General features: G+C 34.8%; 1 protein-coding gene across 16 annotated transcripts in view; it reads right to left on the bottom strand.

Annotated features, from left to right (window-relative positions):
• PEX5L (peroxisomal biogenesis factor 5 like) overlaps positions 1-17,117 on the bottom strand; it is a 203,830-nt gene that overhangs the window by 72,990 nt on the left and 113,723 nt on the right. For 6 of the 16 annotated variants that reach the window (XR_012494889.1, XR_012494899.1, XM_074328343.1 and 3 more), the window contains one exon: positions 9,263-9,367. The exons of 3 other annotated variants lie outside the window; for them this stretch is intronic. Coding sequence is in view for 11 of the 13 variants with exons in the window: in XM_074328343.1 (XP_074184444.1) it covers positions 9,263-9,367 (105 nt within the window). In the remaining 2 variants the exon portion in view is untranslated. Of the gene's footprint in view, positions 1-9,262; positions 9,368-11,686; positions 11,753-17,117 lie in introns of all 16 variants that reach the window. 7 more of the 16 variants (XM_074328345.1, XM_074328330.1, XM_074328356.1 and 4 more) reach the window with 2 other exon arrangements.

Below are 17,117 nucleotides of genomic sequence, written 5' to 3' on the forward strand. Positions count from 1 at the left end.
ATTTTCTAACTTCAGAAATCTTTCAGTTTGATTTTTAGTAGGTCTCTAATTATTAGTGGCAGCCAACTATTTACTTTCAGTTATTCCATCTCTCTTGAATCCTGACTTCCTCAAGTTCTGTTTCAATGGTTAAAAGAAAAAATACACTTGTAATACACAAGGGGTTCATCCGCTGTCTTAGTTTTTCATGAGTTTTTATATTGGCCTTTCTTAAAACGGGTATAACCATCTACTTTTCTACTTATCATAAGAAAAAGATGTGCCTAAACATCTCTAGATTTTTAAATACTTATTTGTAAGGCTGTATTTTAAGAGACATGTAAAAAAACAAATGAAGTGCTTTGGAGTATTAACAAATCAAACTATTTTATGCGACTCTACTCACTTTAATTTCATTATTTCTTTAACACAGTGTCAGTGGTATTATAGCTTAGAGCTTATGGAAGATGGCAAGAGACCTAAATAATGGTAAATATGGGAAGAAAAAATGCATTGCTGTTATTCCTGAAGGAGGAATATGGAAACATTTAGTGATCATTTGGGGACTGAAAACCAAGAGACACATTTGGTACTTTTGCATGTTGATCCTATTATCTAAACATGGATAAAGCTCAGATCTTTGCTAGAGTTTAAGATTTTGACATAGAATTGGTAATTTGATTTTCATACATATTAATTTGTGTATGTTATCTAGGGATAAGCATTGAGAATGCCCATTTTCTTTTAGTATTCATGTTATCGTGATAGAAATTTCTTCAATTATTGTAAGTTTCAGTGTTACTATGTATAAAGACTCACAGATTTCTCTGGGAATCAAATTATGCAAGATCTCTTTTGGTCTGAACTTTTTTTGGGCGGGATGCTCCCTTAACCTGTGAGTGAAACTTTGAGTCCCTTTGCATTTTGTTTTCTGAATTAGGATATTCTTGGGTATCACCCATCCTATTTATATTGAAACATTTTTTAATGTTGAGGGACTATGGGACTTCCATGTTTCTGAGATAAAATATATTTGAATTTTTATAAATGTGTATTTGAGTTTAGGAATTTTCTATTTGACGTATATTTTCTGGCATAAAAGTCAATTTTATTATCTGCAAATGTAGTTGAAAGCACTAGTATCGAATCTAATATATTAGAAAATGATGAAATGGTTAAACATCCATGATTCTGTGAGCTCTTCTGAGTTCACAAAAGTCCCCATATACTTTTTCTGAAAATGTGATTAGTTTTTTAGGACTTGGGCTTCATTTATGGTTAGTTCATGTAAAAACTTTGTGTATGCAAGAGTTTCCAAAGGACCGATACATTAATGTATATTTGTTGGCAGAACCTGCCCTTTTAACCATATGTGTTTAGAGTAATGAGCCCGTCTTGTATGATATCACTATAATGTTGTGGTCTTGACTTAGCAACACCCTTACTTCTAGGTCGTGTCGTTCTTATGTCAAATGAGATCTGGATTCTGCTGTGCTGCCAACATCATGGAGGATGAAGGTCACCATCAAATATGGCACCACACTACTCATAGAAGTCAGTGTAACAGGCTTGCACTTACTAAGCAGTGCATTCTGATTACTTGGTCTCTGGTTCTAGGTCTCATAGATCTATTGGCTAAAGTGTATAAGGTGCAAAGACAAAAAATACAACTGCAACTTTAAAAGTGTATATATATATATATATATATATATATATATATACATATATATATATACATATACATATATATGTATGTGTGATGTCACCACTATTTTTTTAATAACCATTATTTCTCTGAAGTCTGATTTGATTGATAGGTAACTAAGAATAATTTAGTTATTTCTTAGTTATAATTTGAAGATCAATTATTATGTGAAGATAAGTGTAAATTACCATCCACAAAAGTCCCCATATATAGTTTTTCTTTACTTTGGATACAATTAAATTATTTTGTTAAAATAAAGGACTGAAAATTTATTCCTAAATCACAGCTCTATGAATAGATGTGTGGAATACGCACAAATTACCTATAGTTTTAGAAGACCAGGGTGTTAGATTTCTGTACATACTTTTAGTTGTAAACACTGAAAAGTTATAGTCTAAATTTGATAAAAGAATTTTAGAAAGTAAGACCTTTGTCACATAAATATCTAGATGGAAAAATAAAGGAAAAAGCACAATTAATTGAGAGGCCTGTCCTTTTAGGCAAGTCTGCTTTACCAAAGGTAATAGTATGTTTTATTATAGTTTATTTTTGGAGCCTCTCTCCTCATTCAGACTTCAGGCTTATTTTCTGGAGAAAGTACCACTAGTCTCCTCAGATTTTTCTCAGCTCAGGAGGAAAGGCATGCCAAAGGGGAGGTTTTCCAGAGAGACCATAGGGAGCCAGGACTAGTGCATGGATGGCTTCTCCAGTCTCCTAATCCTCTGCCTCATCAGGTCTATGTCTCTTGCACACCTACTGTCTTGTTTTTGGCCATACTTCACACTTAGACTGATGGAGTTGTTATGTGTGCCCAGTGCTTAACTGAGTTGCTTCTGTGGCTTTCTTCCACAGATACAAATCAAAGAGGAAATAAACTACTTTCTGAGTTAGTGCTTTTCAAGCTGAAGCACAGTTTAGCTGTTGGGAAATGCTGGGGTTGAAAAGGGGGGTGACTAGTGGCAGGGCTCAGAAGTGAAGATAAAGGACTAGATTTCACATAGTGTGGGAAGGTAGTTTGAGAACTGAAAGTCTTTTGGTTTTGATTGAAATATGGAAGATGAAACAGGAGATGTCATAAAGAAATCTTTCCTATTCGCTCTGAGGTCAGAGGTTATGGCTTACTCATATTTATATCCTTCACAACTTCTAATAGAATCTCTTCATAGAAGAGGGGCTCAATAAAGGGCTACCAAATGGGACAGTAACTTTGCAGAAATTGAAGATATAAAAAGATCTCAAATAGTCCAATTTTTAACTGTGTTTTCAGTTGGATGAATTTAGGAATCATTACTTGAGCCCTACTAAATCCCATTTTATTTTTACTTGTATAGGTAAGAATAGCTTTTCACATGACCTGCTCCTCATTTTCAAACAAGTTTATGATTTTTCTATGGTGACTTGAGAATAAGTAAATCTTTTAGGTCATAAAAGGAAAATGCAAACTGAACTGACTCTCCCAAATAGTTCTCCTAAGCTTTACTTCCAAATCGTGTGCCATTTATTCTCTCCTTATTCATTGGGAGAAGACTTCTTATTGACTTTCCTTTAGAATTCCTTTGATTTGAAAATACTTTCTGAACTTACCTCATTTGATGCTTTGGGTACAGAGTACATTGATGTTATAAAAATAATAAAAGGTGAGTCAAAAAGTTCCTTTTTTTTTGAATAACTGAGTTGGACTGATTATAATTTTGGTCCAATTAGATTATCATAACCGAGTTAAAATAACCCACTTAATTAGTTGCTAAGGCATTTTTCTCACTGTTTATATTTTTAAAAATTTCATTTCCTATACTCCTTTGTCCCCTTCTCAGTATTTAGATCATTTCAAAAGCCTTTCTGATGGTGATAGATTCTTATTTCTTATTTCTCTTTCAGGATCCCATTTTACTGGCACATTGTCTGGGAACCTGCATCAGTTCCAGGCAGCAAATGCCTTCTTACAGCATCTCCATGTTCCCTCCCATGCTTTCCCCAGTTTTATAACCTGAGTTTTACCTGTTTTCCTCCCACTAAACTATGACCTATTAGTTTAGAATAGAGACTAGAGACCTTACCCAATTCATTTTTGTATTTCATAGTAGCAGTTTAATAAATGTTGACTGATTTTATACAGTTTAACTGAATGGTGAATTGTACAAAAGAATTATTGCATGGGCATCCTCAATTTCATACTGGGTTTGATCAAGTCACAGAGAAGCCAGGTCCTCAGAAATGTTTACCAATTTTCTGATAGGTTTTAAATGACAAATCTAAGTCCATTTCCCTCCCCCAGTGTCACATCATTTAAATATGTGGAAACCTAGAGTTACCTAAGGAAACATTTCCTAATGAAAATCTTCTACCAAAACATCAAGAATGCAGAGTGCGTGTCTAATGAGAAAAATTGGAATAAAAGCATAGGCCTGCTCCACATCATCCTTGGAAGAAGGACATGGACCAAGGCAAATGGGAAGCTAGTGACACTTCAAGATATAACACTACTACCTCCTCCCTCAGGGATTTTAAATCAGATATTCAGGTTGGGAGATTTCGTGGGGAAACCGTTACACGGTCAGTGGACATGGAAACAAAAGGAATTAGCAGAAGTAAGAAGACAGGTGAGAACTTCCATATAGTTACTTGTCACTCAGTTCATAAGACTATTGTACCTTTACTCCTTCCTTACAATCAGAGGTTGTGAATGAAATACCCAGTCAAATGCCTTCAGTTTACTTATGACTTAGACTGGTCACTTGATGTGGCTCAACCAGCCACCACAGTATGAAATTGGTTCCTAATTGTGTTTTGTGTTGAACAAAATGCAGATAATATCCAGCTTTAATGAAGTATTGTCTGTTTTAAAACTTTGTATAAAAATGCATTTGCCTTTGTTCAACTTGAATTTCTCTAATTTCAGTGTTAAAAAAATTAAATTATATGATCCAAGCTACAGGGGAATATTTAACCAAGATGAAAGGAGAACATTTTGCTTTTAAATATTGCCTGTTATTTAAGTTTCAGTATATGTTTATGTAACTTAGGTTGTGATTGAAATCTAAGTTTGTTTATCTTTAACCAATATATTGCTTAAGTGTTTCATTTAAAAAAAAAGAGCTAAAGATTATAATTTATATCACTACGAATTAACTTCAGACCAAACTACATTTTAGATGATAAAACAAGGTCTGTAAAGGATAACAATCCATTATTCTGTAATTTTACACTTTAGATGATCATCTCAAATATTTTTTTAGTTTAAAGTAAAATATTCTATTTTTATTTTTAAACATTTTAATACTTAAAGAATAATTTTAATAGTTAAAACATTGAAGTAAATAAGTTACAAAACAGCTAGCAAATATCTCACGTTTGTAATATTGATTTAAAAAATTTATAATATCATGTCTTTACTGCATCTAAACAATAGAAAAATATTAAGGTTGTTTTCTTTAAATATAAATAAAACCACAAATATGCTTTTAATAAGTATATCTTTATGCATTTTGAAAATGTCTTTATTATTTGTCCCCCTGTTGATTCAAAGCACATGTCATTTGTTAAGTAGGTTTCGTTCATAATTTTGTAACTGAGCTATTTGTTCGTGGCTTTATGAGTCTTATCTGAGTTTAGATATTCGTGCAATACCCATGAAAATAGTGACCATACCAAAACTAAGTTAGTTGACTCAATTCATTGAAGACAATTAAATCAATACCATGAGTCCCTTAAGTATTCAGACTTTGGGAGCTTTCCCATGGGAACTCTAACATCAGACAGAATTAATCTTTTATGAATTAATAGGAGAAATAGTTCTGTCCCCCACTCTGCCCCCTCACCCCCAGTTCCTAGACAGTATAGGAGTCCCAGTGGATCTTCTTATAAAGGATACCATGTGACAACTTTCAATTCTTTGACTTGATCTAAATATCGACCAACTGACTACAAATTTTTTCCTGACGGGATAGTTAGACTTATAAAATATGAATCTATTCATGGGGAAAATCAACAGATATTACTGTTTACAGCTTGAATAGCAGTAACACTAGGGCAGGCAGGAGAACATAATTAGAGCAATTGTTTCAAGTTAGTAACAGAAATCGAAACAAGGCTATATTTAGTAGCCTTGAGAATGTTTTTACCCATCAAGGACATTACTCTTTTTATCTTTATTACAATAAAGATAAAATTACATCAATATCGAGGTATAAGATGGTGGGGGCAGATAGAAAAACAAAGGCCAAGTTTGCTTAAAAAAAAAAAAAAAACGAAAACAAAAACAAACAAACAAAAACTCCCTTAACAAGAAGAAGTTTGGAATACATTGTTTTAAGGCACCATGCTCTACAGGAAAAAAATGAATGGGCTATACCTTGCTAAAAAAATACCAGGAGAAGTGGTTAAAATGAAAATTGCTGAAAGTTCTTTATGAGAGAAAAATATTCACTAAGGTCATTTCCTTCTCATAAAGAACAGATTTTTTTTCTATAATATAATCAATTTTTGGCACACAGTTTTCTCTTCTATCCTCAAATTGGATTTATTTATACTATTACAGTCTAGAGCAGTGCTGCTCATATAATGAGAACCTGGTCATTTTAGATTTTCTAGTAGCCATTTAAAAAAAAGTGAAAAGAAATGGGTGAAAATAATTTTAGCAATATATTTTATTTAGCCCAATATATCCCAAATATTATCTTTTTTAACATGTAATCAATATAAAAATTATTAATGTGCTAATTTACATTACTTTTCTTTAGACTTTTCTTCAGAATCTGGTGTATATTTTCTACTAGCACGTCTGAGTTTGTGGGGAGTGACAAAGTACTCAATAAGCACATGCCTAGTGGCTACTGGATTGAATAGCACAGATCTAGAGAAACCTTTTCCTCAAAGACTTGACAATTCACATCTTTGTCTTTCCTTCAATCCTTTCATCAATGCACACTTGTTTACATACTGTTTGACTTAAAGTGTTAGTCTAGGACAGCATGAACTTGAGCTTTTATAAAGTGCTGGACATATTGTTTGTTAATACAGAATTAATAATTAAATTCAACAAAAAGAGCAATTCTCAGGGGTTCAGCAATCTCCAAGTTCACGTTACCAGGCCAACTCTACTGTTTTGTTCAATATGTTCAATGTACTATAAATGACTTCACGGGAGTATGTTTGGCTAAATTCCTGTACAAGTGATTGTAATAATCACATAATACAAAAAAAAAATGTTTCAAAGGAAACTATGCTTATAATAATCTGTTGAATGAGCAGTTGCTAAACAAGTGAGGGACTGTGTTTCGAGGACTTATTCTATCACAGGACATTATCGAAATAGCAGCAATTAGCTTCAGATGTATCTGGATCTATGAATGAGCAGCTGGCATCAACACACCAGTGATGAAGATGAGTCGATGTATTCGGCAGTATGTTGCATTATGTAATTAGGGGCTTTGCAGGAGACACTGGGACAAACATGTTTCAAGACACTAATACATTCACACAGGATCACGAGTAAGAATGTGGTATATGGTACACGGATTGGATGCTGTGGTGCCATGAGAAGTACTCACTTTTTCAGATCATTCTGCTGCTTTTTGGCTTGTGCACGCCACTGGTGCATAGCAGGGAAGAAGCCACTTGTGTATAGTGGAAAAAGTATATCAACTAATAAAACTGCATTTGACTGAGAAATAATTGTATCACAGCTGTCACTGAATTAATTCCATAAAATTAACAACACAACAGGTGCATTACATTTTATGAATCAGAACTGTTTGCTGATTCATAAACTAGCCAGTATGCAACAAGAATATGATGCATCAAAGAAAGCATTATATAATCTTCATGCAGGAAAATTGTAACTAATACCTCAGAAACAGTTAATGCAACATTTGACAGGGATTAAAGAAGGAACTTGGTACACACAAATGTTCTGAATATGAGAAAATGGTAATAATCACAATTTGTTTTCTAAATTAAAAAACAAAAAATATTATTTTGCATTAAATTTTAAATTCAAGCTTAGCTGATCATGATAACTTTGGACATTTGAAAAGGATTACTGGGAAGCACATAGCAAGGCATAGTTTTAGGGAAAAAGAATTTTGGAGACTAGAGTCTGCCCTAAATTGTGATGCCCTGAAATGATATGTTGTAGCACAACTATGTCAATTGCAAATCTTGATAGGTATTATCTGCTGATATATATGGCTCTGTCCTTAGCCAATAATTTTAAGTAGTTCTCACTTCCTTTAGCATTCACCTGAGAAACTATGGACTGAATATTTGGACATGGATTCTACCAAAGGCAAGAGATGAGTGTAAAATTGTATGTTTTACTGTGTAAATTATGCAAAGAATGGAGACCTTGGCAAATCTTAAGCAAATTTCTTTCCAACTACCGCTATGTGTCATTGGGAAGAAGCATCTCTTCTTTACGGATAAAAACTCGCGACATGAAATTTATCCCAAAGTCCTGGGAATCATTAGTAACTTTTCTAATATTCAATTTTGATGTTATATGTTGTTATAATTTTCATTACTTACAACATAGTGATTAGAATAAAATAAAACCACACATGTTGGCAACAGCTGGGGATGTGATCTGATGATACTCTAAAAATAAGTTGCCATAATTTAGCTTTTGATATGAGGACTATAAATGGACATTTCTCTAATTCTAGACATTTTCATATAATTGGAACTGAATCACTGCACTTACTATTGCGTTATGGAAAAAAAGAAATGTTTACGATAACAATCTATTTAAATCATAAGATAAATGAAAGTAAAAATATTTTTCATTTAAGAATTTAAAACTGATAGTTCCACAGAGTGGTGATGAATATATTATACATATTTATGTGGATTTTACAGGGTGTTTCAAAAGTCCCTGAGATCATACAGGATTCATAGTCTCAGCATGTCTTTGCATATAAATGCAAACTTTTTTCTATACTTGTTATAATAAATGCTGAAAATGGCCCTCATGTGCTTATAATAGAGATGATATTTTTGTTGTCAAGGTCACCAAGTATAAGAGGGGTCACAGATGCCATTTTCTGCAGGGGGACTCAGGGACTTCTGGCTCATTCCTGTAAACTAGTTATCCACATAAATATGTGTAGACATATATGTAGTATGCATAGTCACAACATAAATATATTTAACATTTAAGAAAATTTAGATATCCTACTGGTAAACTGACATATGTATACAATATAATTTGTATTTATTCATAGGAATTTGATTTTTTTGGTTGTTGTTCTTCAAATTGTTGTTCTTAGCTTAATTATTTCTTTCTCAAAGTTGTTAACAAGACTCCTTTATAAAGAAGCAACATGTTTTACTTGCACGTACATTTTCTTTTTTAAACTAAAGTTAAGTAATGAAAATTAATATTCACAAATAAATAACTAAATGATGGAATTTTCCTTTTTTTTTTAGCAATTTTGGTTTTCATTTTATATTATATAATTTTTTCATTGAAACTGTGGATTTTAAGAAATTGGTTCATGTTTTTTTTTCTAGTTATAAATCACAACGTCTGATATATTAACATATGTCAGCTTCCTACAGGAACCCTACGGGTCTGCCCACCTGTGATGTCATAGTAAGGAGGGGCTTTTCTTCAGCAGACTCCTCCCTCGGTATCTCCTTCATCACCATGGCAACAGCCTTATCTGCCGCCCTAGAGCCTTTTCCCTATAACAGTGAAATCAACAATGACTTGTATCAGGAGAAATCTTTAACTTATGATTTATTACAAGATATTCTAATGTTTAAAGAGCAATCCAACATAAATGAAGAGGTAGGCTGCTGCAAGTGAATCTTGAGGCTTTTGGCTGAGGAGAAAACACACGAAATCTGAAAAAAGATTATTTGTGAACTTTTAGTTAGCTACTTTGTCACCTTTACAGCTGACATATTGTATTTAATTTTAACATAGTATTTTATATGTATAATATATTTTAAGGCAATTTACATGACATGAACATAATTTTTGTAGTATCGATTTAAAAACATGGATTGCCTGTTATGTTCATTTATAAATTATTCCTATATAATCCCTAAAAGTTTTGAATGAGGGTGACGAGTCTGGGACAAGAATTAGGATCAGGGTCTGACTCCCACAGAAGGTTTGGTGGGTGGTCTCTGGGTCTGTCATTTTTGAGGAGATTGGGCATAAAAAGAATAAAAGTACCATAAAACCTCTAAAAATTTTTCAGTGGCTTAACATCACAGGAATTCACCCAACTTATTTATTTTGTGGAGATGGTATGAAAAAAAAACTGTAACTCTCAATGTTTTTGAAACCAAAGAACTTCAATTTTAGAATGTCTTTTAATTGGAAAATCCCATAAATCCAGATGTAAATAAAGAATGATTAATAATTGAGGCACTGATAGATATAGATATAAATATAGATGTAGATATGTATATCTCCCTACATTTTTTGTCTCATAAGCAGAATTGTGGGCTATGAAGGGTATACTGGTTTCTATATTTTTGGTTGAACAGGTTTTAAAGATTTTGAGAGTGAACATGGCATAATGTAAAAAAAGCACACAAAATATCACCTTCCCAACCCAATTAGAAAAATGTCATACTATGTAAAAATTAAATAATTAAGCACTTTAAAAACAAAAAAAACCTTCCATTTTCTTAGGTCTCTGAGCAGAGCCTCCCTGGAGAAAATGATTTTATACTAAGAGCACATATGAAATGTGCTGTGTTGTAAATTTACTTAAAATACAAATGTAGCATACAGAAATAACATAGGCAAAGAAACTAAAATGGACATATGGGGGTCTGTTGTCTGAAAGGAAATTAAGAGCTAGGGTGAATATTAACTCCAAAGGTTAACGAATCTTGATAGTTTCTATGCAACTAAAAAGGATAGAACTATATTATTATCATGGGCTTGCACAGGGCTTTAAGTATTTAGAAGGTAGGTTTACTCTGGGAAGTAAAACACTGTCCATTTTCTCAGGCATTGCCTTTCTAAAGTGCAATGGGGTAAATTTTATTTAAGAAAGCAAAGAAAATCTGTCTATATAGTAACTAAGTTTTAAAAATGTGTGAATCTCTTTATAATGCTGAAAGTTTCTTTGGTTTGTTTTGACTTAAGAACTAGCATTATTGAATGATAATGTGTTATTTCCATGATGGAATATCAACTACTAGAGATTTTATTCATCAGATATAACAGTTATAGTTATCATATATGTTGTGAAAAGTTTATATGGCCACAATCCTTAGAATAACTGACTTCTGGAAGAATAAAGGGAAAATGATTTATTGCATAAAAAATTGGAATGCATAATCATCCCAGGTTTTTTAGTGATGCAATGTGAACTTCCTAAAATAGACATACATACAATTCTGAATTCTGGGAAAAGATTTACTGTGGCACTGTGAAGCTATTTTATGTTTTTTCAAAACAAAAATTATTTAAATGGAACATTATATACTATAAGCTTAGTATACGTTTATAAGCTACACTCATTTACAGACTAAATATAGTTTAATAAATATTTTTGCAGTTTATTTTTTTCAAAAGAGCAAAATCATTTGTGAAGAATTCTTTCCATGCTCCAAGAAGTTCTAATAGTATAGCAATAACAAAGTGGCATGCTTACATTTAAATTCCTAATATACTTAAAATAACAAATCTAATGTTACAAGGTATAATTTTTTTTTTTTAAGAATAATATTTCAGACTCTTTTCTTGAGCTAAGGAAAAAATGTCAACTGATAAGCATCTCAAACATTTTTAGGTCAATATTTCAACATACTATTTATTTGAAATGCTACCAATCCACAAACTACATATAGATATTTTTCACATGTGCAACTATAATAGCTAAAATTAGCAACGGACATGCCATTTTACTAAAACAAAAACAAAACAAAACAAAAATTAGTCCTTTCATGCTGAACTCTAGAACAAAGCAGTGGTCAGCTAGAAAGGATATATAATTAACACATGCGGTGCTTTTTATTTCTTGCAGAAAAACCCACCAAAGCCAGAGTCAGGTCACTTTTTTGAAGACAGTGCCACTTTTTCTTCAAGGTTACACCTACTACCTGAAAAGAGTCATGACACCCAGGTTAGAGCCTGCTAACAAAGGTCTTTCATTATAGCCTTTTGGCTTTTGAGTTATTACCCCACGAACCTCACTGTTTCACAAGTGTGGTACAGTCCGAGAACGGAACAGGAAGGTCTGGCACAGTGACATCTCCAGGATTCCAAAGAGCGTCTAACACCACTGCCAAATCAAGTGAATACACTCAAATATCACACCAAGGAGTCCCCGAGATCATACTGCCACTTCTACCTGGTATCTTCAAATCAAGCTGGGTTATTTCTGACTTGTCCATTTACCTTGTGGCATAACATTTCTAAAATTCAGAACCGGCTGATAATTGATTTGTTAATTCATAAAACAACACAACTTTCCTTATCAGCAGCTCTACAGGGCTGACAGTAATCCAACTGTGCAGGTTTTTTCCTTTTTTGAAGTCAGCGGCTTAAAACATTGTTAAGAACTCTATGCGTATAATTATCCAGACTTCAAGCTCAGTTTCTAAATACAACTAAACCGAAGGAAAATATTAATCTATTATTTGAAGTAACATGAAGACAGTAAAAGTAAAATAATTGACTGAATATACACTCAGGCATGTAAGTGGATGTAGATTACATTAAGCCAGGATACTTTTATGTCATTCTTAGCAGTGACAGAAGAGAATAGTGGGATTGTATAAGCTGATTATCACATCGTGACACCCTCCAGCAATTATTTCAGCCTATTTCTTTTCAAACAATATTTCAAAATCACCTTTTCCCACCACCTTGTTGAATTTCGTAAGATATTTTTGACTGTTTGGAAAACAATATTAACATAAGGGGTAACTTCTATTTTTCTTGGTTTGCTGTAGAAAATTCTTTGATATTTCTCTTTGTTTGTTTTATCATTTTGTTCCCTTACCAATGAAACACATAAAAGTATAGCTTTTCTAACAAATAATAATTCTTGAGAATAATCTTTTATTAACTTCTATTATAAGACAGGCATAAATGAATGAAACACAGTGCGTATAGCAAGTGACACTAGCATTAGTAAGCAAACCCAGTTTTGGCTCCCTTCTGTTTTTTAAAATATAGAATATAAGAAACAGAGTAAAAAAAAGTATAGGAAGTCACAGGATCGTCTCAGGCTGGATACCAGGCTATGAAGCTACCAGATATCTTCAGATGAGGAGGTATTGGCCCCAGACCTGTCTCACAAGGAAGGGAACTACATTATTTGGAGAAGCTGCTATGTGCTGGGCCCTCCTCTGTTAGGTGTTTTATGTGTTTTTATTTGTTTGATTGCATGAGAGCTCTGTGGGATTCCAATTATCTTTGCTAGGTAGTTCGGGATATTGAGGCTCTGAGATGGATTGATTTGGTCAAGGCCTCAAAGCTAGTATGTGGCTGAGCCAGGATAGGGAACCCAGACCCAGCTCCCAGCTTTCTTCTCTACTACATTGTTACGTCGTCATCCGGCTTGGAGGGCTGGAGGGCTCTCCAAGCAGCCCTTACTGACTGTCACATATGCAGGTTGTTTTATGATATCACTCAAGCTTTGGGCAGCAACCTCTTCTTGGTGTAATGACAGAGTCTGGATCAAGCAAACATTTTTGAGAAATATTTTCTTCAATTTGCAGTGGTTAATAAGAATCAGCCACTCATAATTTCACTCATCAGCACAATTCTACCAAAATGTTTCTGTTTCTTCTATCTTCGTGGAAAACTAACCTAAGCATTTCATGTATCACATTTCTTTTTATTCTGCAGATCTTAATTAGGTTTGTAAGATTTAGCGTCTCTCTAATTCAGATTAAATGCTAACTCAATGCTATTAAATGCCATCTTTACTAGGATTTTTCTGAACACTATTTTGGGTACATGGAGTACTTAAAGTATGTAATGCCATGGTTACATAGTCCATTCATAAGCAATTTTCTAGTTGCAGATTCTATTACTGCTATATGAAGCTTAGTAATTTAAAGAAATTATTTTTATTAATCTATCAACAATAATCCAGGGTATTTCTATCAGAGATATTAAACAGAAGAGAGGGAGATATCTTAAATTAGGGGAAAAGTAGAAGACTACAATGTAGGCATCTCTGGTAACCCCAAAATATCTATGTATGAATTAAAAAATAGTCTTCCTTTTATTCTGATTACAAAAATCAATACATGCCATTGCCAAAAATTGAGAAAAAAAAACATATATAAGAAAATAAAAATAACAAGCCTGACATTTTCATTCATTTTCCCCAAAATTTTACCTTTACATTATTGGAGATCAAACAGTTTTTTTTTAGGATGGATGTTTTAAGGATGGACAAACTACCATCAAGCTTACAAGTGTGAATGTACTGAATACATTTCTTCCCATATACATTCATATAAATAAATGTCTGCCATCTATAACATTTTGGCAACTTGGTTCAAAATGAAATGGTATTCAGTTTCACATATGCTAAAAAAATTATATATCCCATAAATTCTGGATCCTGAACTTAAACGCACTTGCTGGAAACTGGCCACCAAAGGCTAATTTCTGATAGCTTATCTCTCTCTGTCTGTCATGTGCAGAGCCAGGATAAGCTTCTCTTACTCAGGATGGTAAATATCACAGTAAGTGTCATGCTCTCTTCAAACTTCCAACACGGGAAAAGGTTAGAGCAATTTGCCCAGTATCCTCTGAACGCTGCCAATCCCCAACTACCACATGGTGTTCTTTCCCAGCTCATTGGTTTCCTGTAGATTTCTTCCAACACAGAGGAGGGTTCAGACCATGCTGGTTTCAGCACCCTTGTCTTTAACTCATTTTCCCACAACAGAATGTTTTGTAAATTTAAAAAGTGGTACAAATGGGACTAAATCTGAGCATACAGGTCAATCCTTATTTCTAGACATTCCAAAGGAACCACAGATCTAGATGTAAACAATTGGGAAGCATGAATAGAATTCTGTCTTTTCTTAACCAGAGATTCTGATGTGGAATTCACAAATCATAATAAATTCACATGGGTTCAGTGATCTGTTTTTAGCTGGAAATAATGTGATTTCTGATTCCTTAGTGTGGGTAGTAATGTTGCAGTGAAGACATTTTGGTGCCTTTTTATTTAAAATAATGGCACAGGGCATTTAAACAGAGGACTGCCAACTGATCTTCCATATATTTCTCACCATCTTTCTTCCCCACACCAGTATTGTTTTTCTGTGCACTCTTCCTTTTCTAGGAAGCTGTGTGAAATGAGTGACGAGTGACTCTAATTACATTCTATTAAATAACTCCTGTACCCTCAGTTTGTGTTATGTGCTAATGGGCACGTTTTGTTAGACCCTTCCCGACTGTGAATGTAGTGGGAGAAAGTCATGGGTCGCACTCCATGGTCTTAACTTTAACTGTCCCCAACGAGAGTTGCTGGGATTCCAAGCCCATCACAGGATGCTTGCTTTCCCTAACCTGAAAGATGGGTGCTGGGGGACATGATGATTTTCACGGCCCGTTTGCCTTCATGGGCCCCTTCCTCCATGAAAAGATATTAAAACTTGTGTTTGATGACTGCGTTGGTCCAGACCAGATTTACTGTTACACATTCATTATTATGAGAGTTATTTTTGGGGTTCTCATTTTAAGAGGGATTAAAATTAGAATGTTTTTATGGGCCCTTAACAGTATCTTGGGCCCTATGAACTGCGCCCACTGTGCCTGGTGCATAAGTAGACTCTGGGTGGGTGTCTTCTCAGCAGCAGTGCCGCGCCCCACCCTGAGGTGGCTGTGCTGTCCCTGGAGCTCATCGCTCTGTCACCTCCCTCGGGGGTTCATTTTGGCAGCAGCTGCTTTCACATCCCCCACCCCCTCCCTGTCCACTTCTATGGTGGCTGCTTCGTCCTAACAGACCCCTTCGCTGCTGCTGCTGCTCTTGCTTAGTACTTTTGCTAGGATCCAGGGACCCTCTGACAGAACACTAGTCCTCCCCTACCCATGGTTTCGCTTTCAGTGATTTCAGTTACTTGTGGTCAACTGCAGTTCGAAAATATTAAATGCAAAATTCCAGAAATAAACAATTGATAAGTTTTGAATTGCACGCTGTTCTGAGTAGCGTGATGAGCTCTCACGCCAACCTCATCCCCCTGCCTGCCTGGGACGTGACTCATCCTTCCATCCAACGTATGCACACTGTGTCTGCTACCTGCCCGTCAGTCCCTCAGCTGTTTCAGGTATCAGACTGATTGTCACAGTGTCTCAGGGCTTGTGTCCATGTCACCCTTATTTTACTTAATAATGGCCCCAGCGCTCAAAAGTAGTGATTCAGGCAATTCGGATATGCCAGAGAGAAGCTGGAAGGTGCTTTCTTTAAGTGAAAAGGTATGTTTGTAGAGGGAAAATTATAGTATATTTTAGGTTTGGTACCAGCTGAGGTTTCAGGTATCCACTGGGGAGCTTGGAATATATCCCTTGCAAAACAGCGGGAACTATTGTACTCACAAATCTTAATGAGTGTCTAATTAGTAGCTTTCATCTTGTATTCTTTAGACATGCTCAGAAAACTTGGCACACTTAGGCCTGAGTCAGTAAACATGGGTGTGTAAAGTTGATGCGACTCTTAAAATGTAATGTCTCCCTCAGACCACAGGCCGGAGTACGTCACTCTCTCCTGCCTCAGGGTGTGTTCCTGACCATCCAGGAGCACTTCTGAGGAAGGTGAGTCAACCTGTGTCTCCACTTTTATTTTTCAAAGCCGGCCCTCAATGACCAGAGTTACCAATTGGTTCTAAAGCACTCCTCGCCATTTTTTCCAGTACACAGTGGGTCATTTGAGGAACAGACCTGCCCAGTGCCCACAATTCCTGAGTTGTGCATGCAGATTAAGCTCCTCTCTTGGACTGTTACAGTTCTTTATTTTTGTAAAATGTTCTTTCATGTCGCATCCATGAAACTGCCTCGTGCAAGCAAAGATTGTGCTTATTTCCTTTGACATTTTGTATTATTTGGTATAGTTCTCTGTAAGCACAAAATAGACACTCCAGTTTACTCGATAAATACAGGAATTGAATAGCTTTTCCAAATTACTTAAGATACTGAAATCACATAATATGGCCAACTTTCACAGAAGCTTATTCTGAATTAGATAAAAGTCACAATTAGATTTTCAATAAATAAAAGTTTCAAGCATCTAAATAAAAATTTATTAAAATAAAATCTGCTGTGAGCCGCCCACCGATAACCGGTGACCGACTGCCTCAGTGGGGGGGTGGGGGTGGGTGGAGGAGCGCAAGGCTCATTATACCAGCAGGGCCCAGGGAGCTGTGTCCTATACAACCAGACCTAGAAACAAAGGCTTGAACCAGAGTGGGGTGGGGGGAGGCAGAAGAAGGGGAAAAA

The sequence above is a fragment of the Rhinolophus sinicus genome, linkage group LG01 (assembly GCF_036562045.2).
Source record: "Rhinolophus sinicus isolate RSC01 linkage group LG01, ASM3656204v1, whole genome shotgun sequence".
NCBI classification, from domain to species: Eukaryota; Metazoa; Chordata; class Mammalia; order Chiroptera; family Rhinolophidae; genus Rhinolophus; species Rhinolophus sinicus.